General features: G+C 38.9%; 1 protein-coding gene across 2 annotated transcripts in view; it reads right to left on the minus strand.

Moving 5' to 3' along the window:
- The window catches only part of ARID1B (AT-rich interaction domain 1B), a 325,248-nt gene that overhangs the window by 62,345 nt on the left and 243,567 nt on the right, over positions 1-19,336 (minus strand). For both annotated transcript variants that reach the window (XM_058801602.1, XM_058801601.1), the window contains one exon: positions 4,428-4,607. In XM_058801602.1, the coding sequence (XP_058657585.1) occupies positions 4,428-4,607 (180 nt within the window). The remainder of the gene's footprint in view (positions 1-4,427; positions 4,608-19,336) is intronic.

A 19,336-nucleotide genomic window follows, 5' to 3' on the forward strand; every position in this document is an offset into this window, starting at 1 on the left:
GTACATGCTATTAGTAACACTACTTCCCAAAGTGAAGCAAATTCTCTCCCTAGACTAGCAGACCTGATATCCATGATCACTGGGAGCTACTGTCAGTCCAATTTACATAAAGACAATTTGTTTTGTCATTTAGGGTCTACAAAGTACATTCAGCAGCATGTGTGGAGGAGCAAACACCAATGCTAAAACACTACTGCTGTTTTCATGCTATTTTGAATTGGGACAAAAAAATGTAATCTTATGTTCTTTGGCTTTTCCAGCATACACACAACACAGAAAAAACAGTGGAATCTTCTCCATAAAAATACATGGCTCAGTTAAAATATCTCCTAATCATTCATCTGCAGGGATACAATATGCACAGGGAAGTCGTATCTTTTTAGTAAGGAAAACAAGTTTCAATGTTTTTTTCCATCTTTTTCTTTCCCTAAGCATTTCCTCAATACCTCAAATACTAGCTATTCTTATACCTTTCCCAGACCACAGGAAAAAAAAAAAAGGGCAAAATAAAAGCCAAACAAAATACAAGAGGAATTGCCAGGAATGAGGAGCACAATCTTATTTCCATGTTTCTCTAATAGATTAGTAATTTGTTGGCAGTGGCTTTGACAGAAAACAGATGGATGCAGCATTAAACACAATGAATGCAGCAGATGCTAGGCCAGCCCACATCAGCTGGACGTGTCAGGCAGCCAAGTTCAAGAGCCCACACTTTTCAAGTGGGTACAAGCCTGGCAACAGCGGCTGCACAGTACTGCTGAACAACTCCTCCCCTCCATATCTGAGGGATTTTTGATTCCATCTCCCCCTGGGCAGAGCAGAATTGTACCAAGAGAGACAACATCTCTAATGCATGAGAAAATACAATGCTGTAACAGGAATCAAGAGGGGAAAAAAAAAGTGTAGTGAAGATAAAGTATAAAAAAAACTGACTAACAACCTGCCAAAGACAGATGTTCATACTTACTGCTGAAACTCTGGTCCACTTTGTTCAGGTTTGCTGAACAAAGTTCTCTGAGATCTTGCCATTTCTAGGCAAACTAAAAAGAAGGAGATTTGAGAACTACTTTGAGAGCTTTGCTCTCTGCTTTAGTCATAGATCAGATTCACTGTATTAAAAAGAGCATCTTAGAATAGCTCTAGAATTTTTTACATGTGCACTTAACTATCAAGCTATTCTTCTACAGCCAATTTAAATGTGTTGTTCTGAATTCCTCTGAACTAGTTCACCTAGGGGACTTTAGTAAGACACAGCTGATATTTAAGTCTTAGCTCCACAGACTTTTGCATACATGGGTCTGGATTCAAAGGTCGAGACCCTCAAGGGCATCTCATCCTTAAGTGCTACTATTTTAATTAAAATCTAGGATTAAAATCAGTGGGAACTAGACACAAAGTGCTTTTGTGAAACGAGTCCAACATTAAAAGCACAAATATTCAATTCATACTACTTTATCACAAGCAAAAGGGGGTTTAACTTACAGTGACGCTCTGGGGTTGCGGTTCAAACAAATTCAGTACTGATTTCTCTCTTTGTTATACCCCAGCAGAACAGCTTTACTGCTGAATTGAGTAGGAAAGGTTAGGAAGACAGGATGCATTTCTGAGACATTTTACTGATTTCACAGGAAGCTTTTCTCTGCCCCAGTCTTAAAAGATCCAACTGACTACGGCATCTGACTGCTCTCCAGAGTGCATTTAAGGGACATTTTGCTGTGGCAGCAGTCTGATGCTCAGGTCATAGACCAGAGCTTCATTAGCCCTTGAGCTAGATGTTGCCCAAATACAAACCAAAGAGATTCTTTCAGTAACAACTTCCATCCTCACTCTGCTTTTTTAAAAAATTTATTTCCTGGGGACAGGAAAATGCTGGGATTTAATAAAAAATTAAAATTAATCTTCTGTACCGTATGCTCTTGTGTTGTATCCCAGACACACAGAAGTGTGGAGCCAAAGCCATTTATTATTTTTGTAGGAAATGGTTTCACAGAATTGGACTAGGACCCAGTACAGAACTGCTTCCTGGGAAAATATATTCTGCTCTTATTATAGTTCTAAGTGTCATGTAAACATATGAAAATCAAATAAATCAACCACAGGCACAGAATGGATCATTCTGCTTTCATGAACTGGGGGCTAATACTTCCAGTGCAAACTTAATGGTGTAGTCTTTACTATGGTGAGCAATTCCACTGCACAGAGGACACTAGCCTTGAGCAATTGTTTTCAGGACAGCACATAGTGAAATCCAGTATTCAAAGCTGGATCAAAAGCTTAGTGTCCAGAATGCTTTGATGCATATATGAAAATACAAGTAGTCCTGTCAAACCCAGCCTAAGCTTAACAATATTCTGGAAGAAGGCCTATGTGAACAAAACATGGAAAGCAAATCAGATCTGTGAGAATTACTTTAATTTAATAATTTCAGAACTTGGTTTCAACCCAGGTAATTTTTTATATATTTCCTATTTTGGCAGAAAAAGGCAAATGGGATAATATTATATATTCATCATTGCTGGCATATGATTATGCTTTGTAATAGGGTATGCTAAGAGTTGCAATTATGGATTACTTTCATTTAAAATTAAAAACTGCTATTAAAACCTTAAGTCCAGATAAACACATAACTTGGAAATATCACTATCTTCACCCCTAGTGGTTAGATCAACCTGGTGAAAATGTAGTATTCCTCTGGTGTAATTGTTACCTACAGAGCTGACAGTCTGCAATGCACTAATTTTATGATGACCAGTGCACAGAATCACTGGTACTTTCTAAGCACCGGCAGAAGAACATGGTTTTCATCCATCACACTATTAACCAAACCCTTTTGAAATGGCCTGCTAATGACAATGATGCTCATTTTCTTCCTGTCCCTCAAGTTCACTTTTTAATAGCAGTTTCTTCCTGACCATGACCCATAAAATCATTACATAGGCACTTTCATCTACAGAGGGAGGAAAAGAACTGCTGAACTCAAGCAAAAAAAGAAAGTAGTATTTGGCATGTTACTTAAATGCATTGATTTAGTACAAAACCCTTTCCATTCAATCAGTGTGGATGGCTAATGTTTTACTGCACTTGACACCCACTATTCCCGTGGTTCGGAATCTCAGCAGCAGCAGTACAGCTGGAAGTCAGGATAGCACATCATAAATCCACTGGATTTTTTACCAGTTAAGCTAGTTGCTCACTGTGCAGATAAAAATAAGCACTTGGACAGCATTTTATGGCCACAAAATGCTTTCCAAATAAAAGGAAAGCACCAGTCAACTGCAGTTAGGTAATTAATCTTCACACATGGCTATAAGGCATTACTAGTCCCATTTTATAGTTAAGGAAAGCAAAGCAGAGAAATGAATCTACTTGCCTAAACTGAAAGATGATGCAAAAGGCAGAGCCAAAATTAGAAACTGGGAAATCTTGGCTTGTAGCCCTGTGCTCAGAACACTAAACCAAACGCTACCCAGAGATGAAACAGAAAGGAGCATTGCATAGGGCAGCAAGGCTTCTTGCAAACAAACATCAGAACTGGTTCTCAGAAACTCAGGAGACTAAAATAACCATCCTTGCTAGCACGGGAGAGTCACTGAGCCCTACAGAAATTCCCATCGCTGGCTCAAGTGCTTTCTGAGGCTTTTAAGTAAGAAAGCAACAGTAGGAAGTGCTGAAATAGAAAAGCTTCTTTATGTACCTCTAAAGAAAATACTGACCCTTATTTATGCCATGGCTTGACTTCAACTTCATTAAACCCCTAAACAGATGCATACTTTATAAAGGTTATCCATTAAAGGCAAAACAATAGACAAGTTCAAGGTTGTCCAGGGGCAGAAATTGTGAATTCTGTTTTGGTTTACTCCCCCACCAATTCTGTCAAACAAGCAAAATAAAAGGAACTGTCTCTCTCAGTCCGAAGGGTTAGTTAAGATTCACATATGTGTTAGAGCTCAATATTCTATTTCCACAGTAGCCACTGTATTATTATGCTTGTTCTAAGACTTTACCCTCAAAGTCACCACGCAATTTCAGGTTGGCCTTGGGATTTCATCCAAGAAAAGAAGTCCTATTTTGGGAGCGGTGTTGTGACCTTTATTCCATGCTTGCTGAAATGCAGCCTCATCACAGAGATGACATGCTTGGGCTCCTTAACAATAGACCTGGCAATGCCACAGATTCTTCACTTCCTTGCCTAATTTAAGGTCACTATTTTTATACAGAGAAAGGTGCTAATAACAGAAACAGTTTCTTCCACCAGGTGCAGATCCACCTTTGGATACAGCTTAATTTGTTCAGAATTTTTTTTTTACTGAGAGTGTTGTGTGTGTGTTTTTGTTGTTTTTAGCATACATACTCACATACACAATACATATATATATTGTAAAAAAAATTATATAAATTATTGTATCTATCACCAGCAAGCATCTTACCTTGTGGTCCATACTGGCTCATCTGAGGCCCATAAGTACCACTTGAATTACTCTGCTGAAAGCTACCAATTCCAGGATGCACTTGACCTCCAGGTGAAGGGTGTGGTGACATGGAAGGTCCAGTTTGTTGAGGTCCATACTGTGACATTTGGGGATTCCTCTGTATGCCTGCCATAAAACCTATAGGGAGAAAAGCACCAAAGAAAAAAATAATATTCAGGTAACTGTTCTTTATTTAAAAAAAATCTTTGTCATAAAAAAAAACTATCCCTCTTTAGTTATTTCAGACTAAGAATACCCAGAAAACTGCTGTTGTTCATCCAAAGAAAACCAAACACATCTCCAAGTCAGCAATCATGTCTCAACCACTAAAACATGTACATAAGGTTTGAAAACCTTTACTTGTAAATGAAGACAGGGCAATCCTGCTTATTTACAAATGGGTGTCAATTTTAAAATTAAAACAACTTCTAGGGAAAAAAATAAAGGCAATTATATGCACTAGTTAATTAGCAGTACTAGGAAATTTGCCTGATGACTTATGGTGGGAGTATCACATCTTCAAAATTATACGTCGCTAGCAAAATGCCTCACTTCAGCATATAGAAACCCACTGTAAATACTCCTCTATTGCCAACAAACTTACCAGAGCTAAAATTTACTTCTATGTGATGACTAGCTATACTAGCCAGAAATAACAGTTGTTTTCTTATCTATTTATTCTCTAGGTCCTTCTTCTAGTCTATCTCCTGCGCATTCCATGGCATTCTCTCATTTTTCCTTTTTGTAAATGTATTAATGAATCCCAACTTAATTTAAGGTTCAAAAATGACAGCATGAGACCTAGTGAAACAGTATCAAATTTAGAAGCTTCACATGAAGGAACAGAACTAAGCCTGTTAAATGAAGGAAGAAGAGGGTTTTGAGGTGGGGTTTTAAAGTTTTCATGAACTGGGAAAAATCCTGCAATTGTGCCCATGAAATCTCTGCGTAGGGATGCAGGTTTTCTGATGTTTTATACCCTGAAAGGTTTTAGTGCTGCTTTGAATGTTGAAGAGGATGTGCTGGCAAAATGTAGTTTTTTTGGGGTTTTATTTCTGGAGGAAATCCGCTTTCTTTCCTGTTCTGCTTGCATATTAAATTTCATCTTTCCATTCCCCCGCGAAGCAAAACCCGCACATAGCACAGGCCAGCCCTGGCTGTGCTGCCACCGTGCTGGGTGAGGAGGGAGCCCCGGGGTGTAGCCACATTTCTCTTCACAGAGAAAAGCAAGGCACAGTTCTTCCCAAGAACATTTCTGAGATTCACATTCTCTGAGCCGCAGAGAAAGAAAACACAATTCTTATCATTTGCTGTGCCTGTGTTTGTGCAAAAGAAGAATGCAATATGGAGATTGTTTACCCAAAGTGATGGTGTTTTGTTTCCTTGGCCTGTCAGGGCCAAGTGTGTGTGTGTCAGGACTGCCGGGTGACAGTCGCGAGATTCAGTGCAGTGTGTGCAGTTGTGTGCAGGGTTGAACGCTTGGCAGAATCAGTTTTAGATGTATGGAATTATATAGTATAATAAAGTAATTAATTAGCCTTCTGATATCCATGGATTTAGATGCATCATTCTCTCCCCTCGTCGGGGCCCTCTCCCCTCGGGGCTTTAGTGCCCCCCATACAGCGTTGCTATACCAGGGTGTGGCACTAAAGGACGACTCTCCCACAGGGCCGGGGTGTCCCCCCGCTGGGTAGCACCAAACATCACCCCCTTCCTACCCCCAGACACTCAATGCCTGATTCATGGAGAAAGGTAATTTTTTCTGACCCATATCCAGACATGTGATCAGACTCATAACTGTAAACACTGAGGTGCAGGTTGTAAGGAGAAAAACCAGGAGGTGAGATGACTTTGTATCCCTTGGGCACAGTTCTTTCCTGCTGTGAACAGAACAACCCATATTGTGCTAAAACTCCAACTGCAAGATTTGCTGAATATGCATCAGTTTTTCCTGATCTTTGTGCAAGCCCCAAGACAAGGAACTTGATCACACCTGAACTGCAAAGTCAGAGCCTGGCACTTGCTCTGGAGATAGAGCAGACATTGACACACGACACAGCAAAAAAACTGAGTGCAAAATGGCAGCTTGGAAACTGGTCTGTACTGGTTGGAAAACTCCACACTTCTGCAAAGGAAAACTGGCATGACCTTCTCCATTTAGCTTTATTTTGAAACAGACCCCTTGATTTTTAAAGCAGTTCCACTCTGGGCACAACTCTTATTACAAGGCCTATGTCTTCTGCTAACAGCGCTGTAAGTAATTTAGAAACCTAATACAATCTTATGTCTGTACAAAACCAAAGCCCATGTTCCTGACACACACCATATATATCACTCTTTTGGGATCCATTTGAATGAAGAAATTTGTACTAGTCACACTAAGGTTTTTATTATAAAGATAATAAAGTTACTCCTGTGTCTGGTATGGAAGTGAGGGGGCTTTTTCTGTTCAGCTTTTAATCTATATGAGGTAACGTTCCAAACATTGCACTAGTGATTAAGGTTTTTCAGCCCCATTATTATTGCAAGGAGTACTTTTCTTAACACCACAAGGAAGGGTGATATACTGAACAGCTACTGGTATAGGAATTTCCAGTAGAGATGCAGAGGGACTGCTGGTTGTTGAACCTAATGGAGAACATGGAGCAATGTCTAATGAAAAACATGGAGATTATCAGTTTTAACCAGCTCTGTTGTCAAAAAGGCTTCTAAACGGACCAGAGTAATAAGTCAAAAATAAGTGTTTCTACTCAAATGACCTCTTCTTCAATAAACTCCTCCTCATTCATTTTGGATGCTGTGGAATGGACTGTACAGCTATGTGTACAGTCATAAATAAAACATGCCAGGAAGAGAGTGGTACACTTGTGTCCATCCAGATAAACCTTCCCACTCAGTCCTGGTAATCTTATCTGTATGGCTTCTGGGCACAGTCCCTTGTCCTGCCTTATCCATGCTCTGGGCTGCGGCTCAGGAAACACTGGCCAAAACCAAGCTGAGGGCATGCCAGTAACTCAAGAGCAGAGATAACTGTCTGATAACTACTCAAACTCAGGCTCTAGCCATAGTTTAATAAAGATGTTGATTAACACAACAAAAAAGGAACACACTCCTAAACTGCTTTTGATGTGAGGCATGAGTTTCATCATCTCAGAGGGTGTAGGATTCCTCTCAAATCAAGGCTGGCTTTGCTATTTTCTCTTGAAGGAAGATAAAGAATTAAGGAAAAGGAATCCTGAAATTCAGGAAGAATATCTATGCTATACTATGTTCTGCTACTGTCTGTATGGTACACTGAAGTGTGATGTTAAAACAGGACATGTTCTAACTTCTTTCCAGAGAGGAGAGGAGTCCTTTCAGCTATAGATGAGATGTGGAGTAGCAAAGAACAGTTCTTACTGTGATCTGGATTCCATTACAATATAGAGGAGCCTATCCTCATCAACCTCCATGAGAGCCCAGTCATCATCCAGAGATGAGTGTATGAGTATGAAGTGTTTTAAGTATTTGCAGAAAGCTCAGATGTCTTAGAGAGAAAAGGGTTCCCGGTCAATACATTAACATTCATGCATCATAAAGAAAAAAACAACATCAATTCTAAAAATCTTATCAAAAATGAAAGGGAGCAGCTGGCATACATTCATTTTTCCTTATTTACACACATTTTCCCTAGTGTTCAACTTCATTTTATGATACGAAAAGAAATAAATTTTCTTTCCAGAAAATTAGATTTAAGATAAAGTTTTCTTCTATAAAGAATGGAAGTAGGATTACATTAGAGGTGCACTGGAGTAATGGCAGTGAAGTGATTCAACAGCCAGACTGCATCTGACATGTCAACCCCTGTGACAATAAGGTGGGTTGTTTTTTGTCTTTTAAACTGCTAGGAAACAGCTATGAATTAAGCCTTTAAAATTGTAGTGGCAACATACTCATCAGTGAACAAATCTACTCCCTTCCCTTAATATTATTAATTGATAAAAAGAGGTAGAGGTGATACTTTACTTGCCATCACAACAAAAGATTACTTACTGAAAAAACACTTGAGTGGGTTTTGGCAAACTAAGCTATTTCAGAAGTAGCTGAATAAAGTGACCCTGCCAGAAGCATTCTCTTCCTTTTGAGTTAGCTTTTATAGTACATTTACACATGTGAAGAATGACTGTATTAACAACCATGCAGAGTCATCTTTGCAGGTTTGGGTTTTTTTTCCTTTCAGTGGAAGAGTAGCATACTATTAACAATTATCACACTGTAACAATAATAAAGTATGTTTGCATGTTCAAATTGAACATACATAGAGCATTTAAATTGTCAGGTAGCATTTTATTTTTCTTCCCTTTTTAGCAAAATACAGAGAAAAGTAAACCAAGCAATGCTCATGCTAGAAGTGGTTCTTCTCCTTTGATGCAGGAAAAGAAAAAATGAAGCTTCTCTTGTTCTAAAGAGCCCTAACACCTGGTAATGCACATCATTTAGCTAATACCACCAATGATGCCTTTTTAAAATAATTTAAAACCTCGTCCTTCCCTCAGGCATATGTATACACAAAACAGATATACAACAGTAAATATTACTAAAGCTTCATGAAATTGTGCTCTAAGGTTGTCTGCACATTGACCAGTACAAACCCATCCGTTTCTTGAATACTATCACCTTAGCACTACCCATGAAAAACACCCACTGAATGTGCTGGGTGCTGCTGTAAAACCTCAGATGGATTCTTCTGATATTTTAAAATCTTTGCTTGAATATGAAAAAACCTTACAGAAAAGTAGAAGGTCAAACAAAAAGGAAGTGACTGCAAAGGAACAGGTTATTGCATATCAGTTGATGGTCAGCAACTTTACTGGCACACACTTTAACCACAGTCAATGAGAGGTCTTTTGATTTAGCCAGGAGTAGTCCATTGATTTTCATGAATGAATGAAACCTGGAAACACGTGCAACCCTTACTCATTATAAGCTCACAAAAACTTTGGAGTTTAAAGTGCTAGCAGATCATCATTAACTTATGCATCTGGTAAATAAAAAAAGAGGAAAGGTACAACGTGCAACAGTATATTGTAAAAATGAACTTACCTAAGAAAAAGGTACACTGGGCTACAGCTCTTTCTAGAGGGCCATGCTTAGTGACAGAGCTTGGGACCAAAACAACTCAGGAACCTTTCTGAGTAAGGAACAAGGAAGTTACCCTTGTTCAAGGGCAGAGGCTAAAGCAAGGGCTATTACTAGCTAGACAGGCTTATTATTCTGAAAATCATGGAATAAGAAAAGTAGAAACAGATTGGATGCACACTCTGATGATCAACTAATTAGGGAAAAATAACATAAAATCGTGTACTTATGAATCAGCTCAAAAAAATTAAGTATGGGAAGAGATATTTTCCACTACCTCTAAAGGAAAACTTGTGTGTGGGGAGAAACACAGAAATTTCCAATGCTTGGTATTTTACCAAGACACTGGTCAGTACCCTTGAGAAAAAAGAGCAAATGTTTGCACACCCATGACACAAGGTTTTGGCAGACCTTCCCTCTTCAGACAGCGGTTTGTGTTGTATCCACTCTCTCAGGATTTTCACCAGAGTACACAACAGAACTGTGTCGGATCTAAAGCAATGACTCCCAAATCTAGCTCATCTGTGGATAAACAGCACTGAGACAGACATGTCAGGGTAAAGCTAAACAAATGAAAAGCATTATTCTGTGATTTGGCACCCTGTTAGCACGGCAGGATGCTGAGGAACATCACAGTGACACTGAAACTCTGCCCAGCCAACCCATTTCAGATGGCAAGGACAGCTCAGGAAGGCTTTGGACTGGTGAACCATGTCTGGGCTTTTGCCCAGCTAAACATGTCCACAGTCAGCACCTCAGAGCACTGCAAGGAAAGATCCAACAGAACACAACTCACACATCATTCATGTGCTCTAGTAATTGAAAGAGTTGGTCATTCTCATATAAGGCTGTGACACCAAAACCCTAAATGCAACCAGGCTGTCTGCAGATGGTACTTGAACAAGCATCTTCACATGGTGTGGTCAAACCTGGAGATGTGTGGCTTCCAGACAGCAGGAGCTAAGAAAATACTGTTGTGCCATCGCTTATGGGGGGCCAGCTCTACCTGGGCATAAACTACTTACTGTCACTGACAAAGAATGGCATAGTACCTGCCCCTAAGTTGCTACTTAAAATAAACACTGAAAAGGACACAGTGAAAGAGATTTAGGCACTGAAAAAAATCTAAGCAGTCAAAAATGTTATACAGGTCTAAACAAATAACAGCAATGAAGAAACTGGTGAGGGTTTAACCCATGTACCAGAAAAGAAACTAAGTTAATCAAGTGAAATCATGTGGCATAAGATTTCTCTACATTCAAGATACCTCAGATCCTATTTCTGTTTTCCAGAAAGCAACCTTGTTAACATATGCCCAGCTAGACCTGTGTTTGACACACGCAAAGCATCTGACTTAGCAATACACTCCACAGGGTGATGGGTTGGTGAGCATGAGTGCCTGAGCTTGACGTGTCAATCTCATTTAGACAATGCAAATACTAAGTCTCAATATTCCTGTCAGTTAATAGGCAGATAAAAGATATAAGAAATCAAATAAATAAAATACCTGCACTGCACCAACACAATATCTTTGGACATAATACTTTACAAAAGCTAAAAAAAGTATGTAAACATTCCTATTTCTTCCTCCAATCACATTCTGTTTTTTTTTATAAAAAATGTTCCAGAATGTTTTTAGGAAAAAGTTCTTTGAGAAAAAAGAGTAAATGCTTGCACATCCATGATACAGTTTTTGGCAAACGTTCCTTCCTCAGACATTCACTCTCTCAGTTCTTCTGAGAACTCTTCTTCTTCTAATGAACTGCTCTTCTTCTAATTAGAAGTTCTTCTAATGTTTCTCCATTAACCATGAAAAAATATAATCAAGTTTCTACACTGAGCTCTTTTTTTCAGCCCACATAAAAACCCACATAAACCTTGCCAGCTTCTTCAAGTCCATCAGAGCACCACTAAAACCATCTGAACTTCTCCCGGCTAGAGTACCAGTGACATGATTTCCCTTTGGTATCTGGACAATTTATTTTCACAATGGCATCTGCTAATATCTGCAGTACAACCAACACATTTCTTCACATCCATTTAACAAAGAATGTTTCTTTGCTTATGTGAAACAGCAGTAAAGGAAAACATCATCATAGCAAAATTAGGATTTCCTGCAAAGATCACTGCAGTATTTCTTGCTTCCACAAAAAGACCAATGTTCTGTTTAAGAAAAAGTGCTGGACTGATTTTATTTTTCTTTAAAATTATTTTCTTATTATGCTTTAATATCTATCTTACAGTCTCCTCACTGTTTATTTGTCTGACTGCTTCTCTTCACAATGTGAATAGCTTTGGGGAAGATGGAAACTAATGACCTAGCTAAGGTTTTAACCCAGACCCCCTAGTGTTTTACCAGCTGTGCTATTAGGTTAACTGGCTGAATCTCCTCTGCTTCTCTCTCTGATATTACAAAACCCAGTCTATGTATAGCATGCAATAATGTTTAAATTTTTCCCACCCCTAAACCTCCCTCTGCTACTGCCTAGCCTTGAAATTCATATAATCTATCATTGATAAATTAGAATCTGGGGAAGGATCAGACAGATTACCCAGATGGTAGCCGAGGAAGAAATATCCAACCTTTCCTAATGCAAACCTTGCATAATGCTCTATGATGCAAATTTTAAGTGCTATGCTGAGGACAAAGAAAGGAAGACATTTCTGGAGATGTTCATGCACAGCCTAAACAAAACCCACATTGCTCATCCACCATTTTACACATCATTTGTTACTGTAATATACCTTACAGAATATGCTTTTACTATGGCGCTTGAAAAATCAGGGTCACAGTGACTTGCAGTACAAAAGCACCCACCCTGCCCTCCCAGCTGCCCCCGAAGGGAATCCTGAATTTCAGGAGGTAGCTTGGGCTGCTGGAATTAATTTCAGCAGCAAAACAAAAAACCTGAGGATTCTGTCTGCTTTGCACAATCAACATTTTTCTAAGTTTCCCTAATAACGTGCACTTAGGAAAATCATGGGGGAGAGCAAGCAAAGAATGGCATTTTACACCATGTAATGTGCAAAGCCTGCAGGCTTTATGGTCTAAATTTCAGGTTTGAAAATTTTACCTTCCCCAGAGACTACTGTTCAAAGGTTCCCTGAATCAACTCAGATCTTCCTTTTCATGAAGTAAATATATTGAATATTGCTATATATACTTTGTGGACAAGACTAAAATATATGTGATGTATCTTCTGTTGCACACATGTAAAATAAATCATATTGCTTCTTTCAAAAACACAAAATCACTGTGTTGTCCTCAGTGCCAAAATGCCTTTGCCTCAGTCTTATTTTTACCATGATTTATGATTGGACTGATTTTTTCCTTTCCTTGTTTTGCAGCTGTTCCCTGATGAGGGTTTATTCTTTTGGGATCCTTTGGGATGGTAGGAATTATCCAGTGTTAGCTATTAATATATACATTACATAGACTTCAACTCACTGTCCTGTATATTAATTTAAAAGGACATAAAGGGTCTTAGATCAGAGGTTGTTTATTTTCACAGAAGCTTCATAAAAAGGTTAACTTAGGCTCTGAGTGTCCTGACCACCATGGTGCTGTTGAACAGGCAGACCACAGGCAGCTCCCAGTTTACAGGCCACGATGGGAAGCTCTCCCAGGGACAGGGATCCTAGCCAGTAACTTCACATCAAGTGTGTGACAGCAACATTGACTCACTCTGTCAAGTTCTTCTTCAGAAACTGCTGTAGCTTATCTTGCTCCCTGAGCCCAGAGGCAGGGAATTTGATGGCTGCCTAATGAAGTCAGTGGAAACTTTTCTATTGAGAAGTCTCTCTGCTGGCAACTATATAAACTCTCTCAGAATAAGTCAATTCTGCTCCCTAATGTCAAAAAGAGAATCCCCAATTTAGTTTAAAAAATGAAATAAAGATTCATCTCCAAGTCTAACAAGATTTAACATCAGCAAGAAGAGTGCAATGACCAGCTGCTAGTATACAAAATTTATTTGTTGAGAACTGACTCTGGGTTTTGATTGTACAGATATTATTACCTACTTCACATCTGACTTCTGCACTTTTGCTGTCTCCCAGCATGGCTTACCATATGTAAATCATACTCTTTTGTCCTTTGGTTCTTCTTGCAGATGGCCTGCTGTATATTTAGCATAGGTCACAAGTAATCAGATCAACCTAAAGCTGAGACTGGCTGGTGTATGTCTGAAATCCAAGCACAGTCTGGAACCAGCATCCTGAAATGGCGATTGACTTCTTTAAGAATTAACCCGTTTTGGCAGAGTAACATAATTTCTAGTACTTTTGGGCAAGAAAAGCAGGTTTTCCTGAAGCAGGTTTTTCTGAAACACTTAAGAAACAGACACAAAACTATGCACTCCACAGCTCAGAGAGAAGAATAGGAACTTTTCTTCCCAGTGATGTTGATTACTAATCAAAGTAGACATATTGTAAGCTTTTTTGCTATGCATTGTTAATCAAAAGAGCAAAGAAAAATAGTGTGTACACATTTTAAAAACCTGCTTATCACACTGACACTACACTTCAGTGCACTTCCACTTTTACAATTCAATTAAAAATACAGAGGTGAAAATAAATGATGGCCCGATTTTTTTAGAAACTGTCAATAAATTTAGCACTCACTAAGTTGAGAAAGTAATGTAGCTTTTTGAGTCACCAGAAAAGCTTGGTGCCTGGCTCTACTGCAAGGCTCTGCCTTCACATACAGACCTGCTCCGTGTTCTCCTTGGCATCATGTTCCTACTTCATCACGTGCCTTGAGATAAAAAAGGGATGCTTTACAGAGCTAGTGTGACAGCTCCTAAACCCTGCCTTTCCTCCTTACATGATGCACTTTTTCTGTTTGTTGAGGGCACAGCATCTCTTATCCCAGTTTTCTGGGCATGATTTCTGCCCAGCCTGGCAGAGTGCTCCTGCACAACAGACAGAGCTCAGTTCCCCGGCACTGACCCACTTGGAGAATGCTGTGTGCAGAAGAGGCACTCAAACATACCTGTGGCTTTGCACTCTATGCATGTCTCAAGCATCTTTCTTTAAGAGCCTGAAATACTTCAGTCTACATCAAGTAAACTTATTACCAAGTCTGATTTAACCTTAAGTGGTGTCATCGTTAACATGGCAAGCAGAAGAATGTTAATGACAAGAATCATTTTATTCTCTAGCTTCTCAGTGCTCTGAATAGATCCCAAATTCCCAAATGAGAGCAAAAAACGTATTCTCAGGGAAAAAGTCCTTTTAAGATCTAAAAGCAAACTACAGTATCTTTCTTGTTGCAATAAGAATTCTTTGATCTATTTTCTTCCTTCTGGTTTCCCTTTTTAAGAAAAAAATAGATTTCAGGGAAAAGAATCTCTACCACCAAATGTCAGTATTAAGCCATAAATCTGATCAGGAACTGTAGGTGCAAAACACCTGATTGGTATTCTGTGTCTTCCACACAAGCAAAACCATTTATATTTCGTTAGAAGAAAATGCATGACAGTGGAATTTATGTAATGACTGTGTACAAATAAGCATGCCCAGAAAACAGTTGAAGGGGAGAAAAATACCTGTATGAAATCTAATGGGTAAATTAGGGAATTTTAGTTACAGGAATTCAGTTGCCTCTTAGTGTTTGTAGGGAAGCACAAAGAGAACATCAAAATGCCTGATCACATCCCATCTGTTACAACCTCTTACTGGATAACATCTTGACTGCCAAAAAAGCTATTTAAATTTACTACATTGCAGCTACTGATAAATATCACTTCTGTGAAGATCTAATACTAAATAAGGACAAGATCTGAGGATAAACCTTACAAGCAGCAGTGTCAAAAAGATCCAAATTTTGCTTAGTGTAACACCTGTACTCTTAGGAGCGAGCAGCTTTCAGGGACTCCTTGTGCCTGATTGTGATATGTTTTTAATGGAGCACACAACTGTACAACACTCCTCAAAAGCTGGATGTCAACAATGGAACGAAATAAAGGTAGAACAGAAAGAATGACATAAAAAAGAAAAAATGAAAAGGTACTAGGAGAAGGTGATGGAGAAGGCGGCAACTTCTATTCAACAATTTTGGAGGTGATTACTCCAGGCACTGTCCACATAGATCTGACAGGCACAGAATGCTGCCATGAAACTGCCTCCAGCAATGGAATACATTTTGCAGCACATCACAGCAGCTGCAACGGCATCAATTCTGCTTGCAATCCATGTCCAAAAAGAAAAGTTCTCAGTGGTCCTATTTCAGCATATCTCAAGGACTAATTAAATCCTCATTACAATCTTCTAATTATTCCAGTGCTCTGGGATTTCGCTCCACAAGTCCCCAATGGTGCATTAGATGAAAAGGGTTAAATAACCTGTGTTGATTTTGAGACTCCAGATCTATTTCAGACCTTTAGCATATCATCAGCATTATCATGAATATTTAACTATGTACCGCTGTGAAAATTATAAGGGGAAAACAATTAAAGATTTTTTAAAAATTAATTCTGACCCATATACATTTGCACTAATAAATAAGGCTTCTTTAAGTATCCCCATTATGAGAGTGCTTGCTAGAGTAATAATGTAAAGTCATTAACTGTTTTCATTAGATTCAATGGTTTTCAGGAGCTCCCAATTCACTATTTTAATATAAGACTGAAACCTGACATCTACATATCCAACTGCATAAGCATGAAAATACTGTTTAAAAGCAGGTAAGTTTTCTAAGCTTTTTCAGAATTACATAAGGAACCATTCATTCCTGCAGGGGTAAAAGTGCCTATTTCAACATTATTATGACAAATATTCTCCCAACAGTGCTTGCACAGGTGAATGTTCATATAAGCAGACAGAAATCTCTGTTAGTTTACAAAAGTAAGATTGGGAGTATAAGCTAATGGCCAGGACAGAGGTTTCTTTTTCAGGCTGCAGCATCAGGAAACTAATTTAGTGGGTCAATTGCGATGTGCTGGGCTTTTATTTGATCCCTAAAAATAACTTCAAACTCGTTGAACACTTCTGGCTACTAAGGACATCCTCAAACTGCAGCTTCCAAAACTCAAACAAATAAATAGATACAGCTGAACATGGGGAAATCAAGTGACTGTGTACCTCAAGTATTTGCTGAATGATTATGACAGCTGCCCTGCCTCTGGGGCTGATGCAAAGAAAAAGTCTTGACTTAATAAACACAAAAATATGGAACCCCTACTTTTGATCATATCAAGAAAAGTTTGGAGGAGATCTATTAGAAATAGAGAGCAAGATGTGCATCCTCCTTCCTCCCAAAAATGAAGCAAGTTTCAATGACTACCTCAATTAGTCATGACTACACTGTCATTACAGTAGCCCCAAGTCACGGTAATTGCTGGGATTCAGCAGCAGTTAAACACACTCTTGCTTCTCCAAGAGACTTCTGACACCAGTCTGTCTCCACAGCTGATTCCAAGAGTTCTCTAAGATGTATGGGACTTGACTTCAAGCCCCACAGCTTTCCAAGTCATGTGAGCTAAGAAATAGGTTATGTACATAAAATAAATGCAATTTCTTATTTCTTAGACAGCCAATATGTGCTGACAGAACTAAAACCATTTCACTGACTGGGCGTCAAACAACAGTGGCTAGTTATTGGCTGTTCTAGAAGTGCCTAGAACAGCAGGGTACATTTACACTGAGCAGGTAATGAAAAATTTCAAAATTATTTTTTAGAAGTAAGCATTTTAATGCTTATTACAAAAAGTATTAAATAAGCTATATGAAAAGAAATCTGAGGAGCATAAAAAAATCCAACCCCCCAAGAAACTCCTATTACTGTATATATACAGTATATTGCTACTCCCCTACTATCACACGCAGAATGTACATATAAAAATGTGGTCATTGCTTCATGCTGCATTGTGAGACAAGGGATGTAGAGTCTTAGGTAGGCAAACATAAAAATCCCAGAAGGGCGCTGAGTAACCATGGAAAGCATGATAAAATATCATCAAACACTTTCACAGTAAAATAAGTAAGTGCAAACTTAATGGTTCAAGGTAATAGTTTAGCATCCTGAAGTGCTACAAGCTCAGACTCCACCCATTGGTCAATCTTCATGATAGCTGGTAAATAACATTTTTTCAAGTATGGAGAGCAGAGGATTCTGCTCAAGCAATGATTAGTAGTCTTTTGTTCATCCAGTTCTCTCTCTAAACAAGGAAAGAAATGCTATACAAAGTGTGAAAACAAACAACATTACCTTATCCTATGAAGTGTCTCTGGGGTTTTTGTTTTCATTTTCCTTTAATTTTTTTCTCTTTTTTTGGAGAAAGTGTATCAGAAAGTCGAGAGTTTAAATTACTGTAACAGATGCCCAAGGATCAGGTGCCCTTAGCAGCAACGATTTACTGCTCAGGTTTTTATCAGCAAATGACAAGCACCTTCCCTTTGAGTCCCCATCATTCCCCCTCCTTCCTTTCTTCAAGTTCTGTGGAAACCAGTTCAAGCAAGCAAAGGAATCAACTAATGTAACAGCCTTTTTAAAAGGTGAAGTTTTCCATTTCAAAGGAGCCTCTAATCAATGACAGGGCACAAAAGGGAATGCATGCATGTTTATGCACATACAGCACAGACTTTAGAGAAGCTTTGGGGAACATGTTCTGCAAAATCAATATGACCTAGCTAGTTACAAATTTTGAATCTCCTGCATGAAGCAAATGGACTTCTTGTACAAGCTGGGTCACAAGGATCATGCATATTACACCAGATTTTCCATATAAAGTGTTCAAAACATTCCTGAACACATTTTCTCTAAGAACATACCTGCAATTCTCACTGTATAGATGAAGGACAAACTAAATCAATCTGTAAATTTTACTTCTCTCACTGTTACTTACTTGTTTGACTTCCCAATTACGGTAGCTGTGTTCTGTTTTACTTCTGAATACCTGTTTGCCTCCCCTGATCATACACTGAACCCCAGTTTTGTTCTACAGCAGAACAGAGAGGTTTGACCTTTGTAGTTCTGTCAGACCTGCCTAAGCTGTGCCCCAAAGCCAGCTGAGGAACATACTCTGCAGAAATAATTATTACTGGGCACTATAACATTTTATGCCAAGACCCAGCTGTGCCAGGAAATGCACACATCTTTCTGAGATGTTTGGGTCTGCAAAGCCTTCATCTGATCCATTCCTGCTGTCTCCTGACATTTCTATCCCACAAAGCATCATGTCTTTGCATTAGGTACTGAGGGCATTCTTTTTTCACCAAACATGTATGTTATTCTGAATTTTTTTTAATGGGAAAATATGTCCCTGCACTAACCACTGAGTATAAAGATGACTGAAAAGGAAACAGAACAAATCAGCACGGAATTCTGTATTTCATGTTCTCATTAATCAGCATTCCTGGAGGAGGGGACACTCAACCCAGAAAAATAGCAAAAATTAAGACTCTCTGCTCTTCTTTGTGAGTCCTCTTAGCTCCTCCTGGATGCTATCCCAGAAATTTGTCATTCTGTGAGTTCAACTTGTTTCACTGTGAGAAAACTTCTAGTATTTATGGTATCCCCATATGGTGCTACTTGGGATATTTCTGGAAGCAAGACATTTTAGGAGGGGCATTTCATAAATAACTCCATGTTTATCACAGTTATCATGTGTCTGTTTTGCAAGCCTGTCACTGGCACGTGTTAACCACTGCATGGACAGGATGCCTGGTTTACAGCAGTTGATCACACGTATGGCCATGCAACAAAGCTGTGACAACTGTATTCCATCAGCTAGGGAGAAAGGAGCTGA

The sequence above is a fragment of the Ammospiza caudacuta genome, chromosome 3 (genome assembly GCF_027887145.1).
Source record: "Ammospiza caudacuta isolate bAmmCau1 chromosome 3, bAmmCau1.pri, whole genome shotgun sequence".
Lineage (NCBI taxonomy): Eukaryota > Metazoa > Chordata > Aves > Passeriformes > Passerellidae > Ammospiza > Ammospiza caudacuta.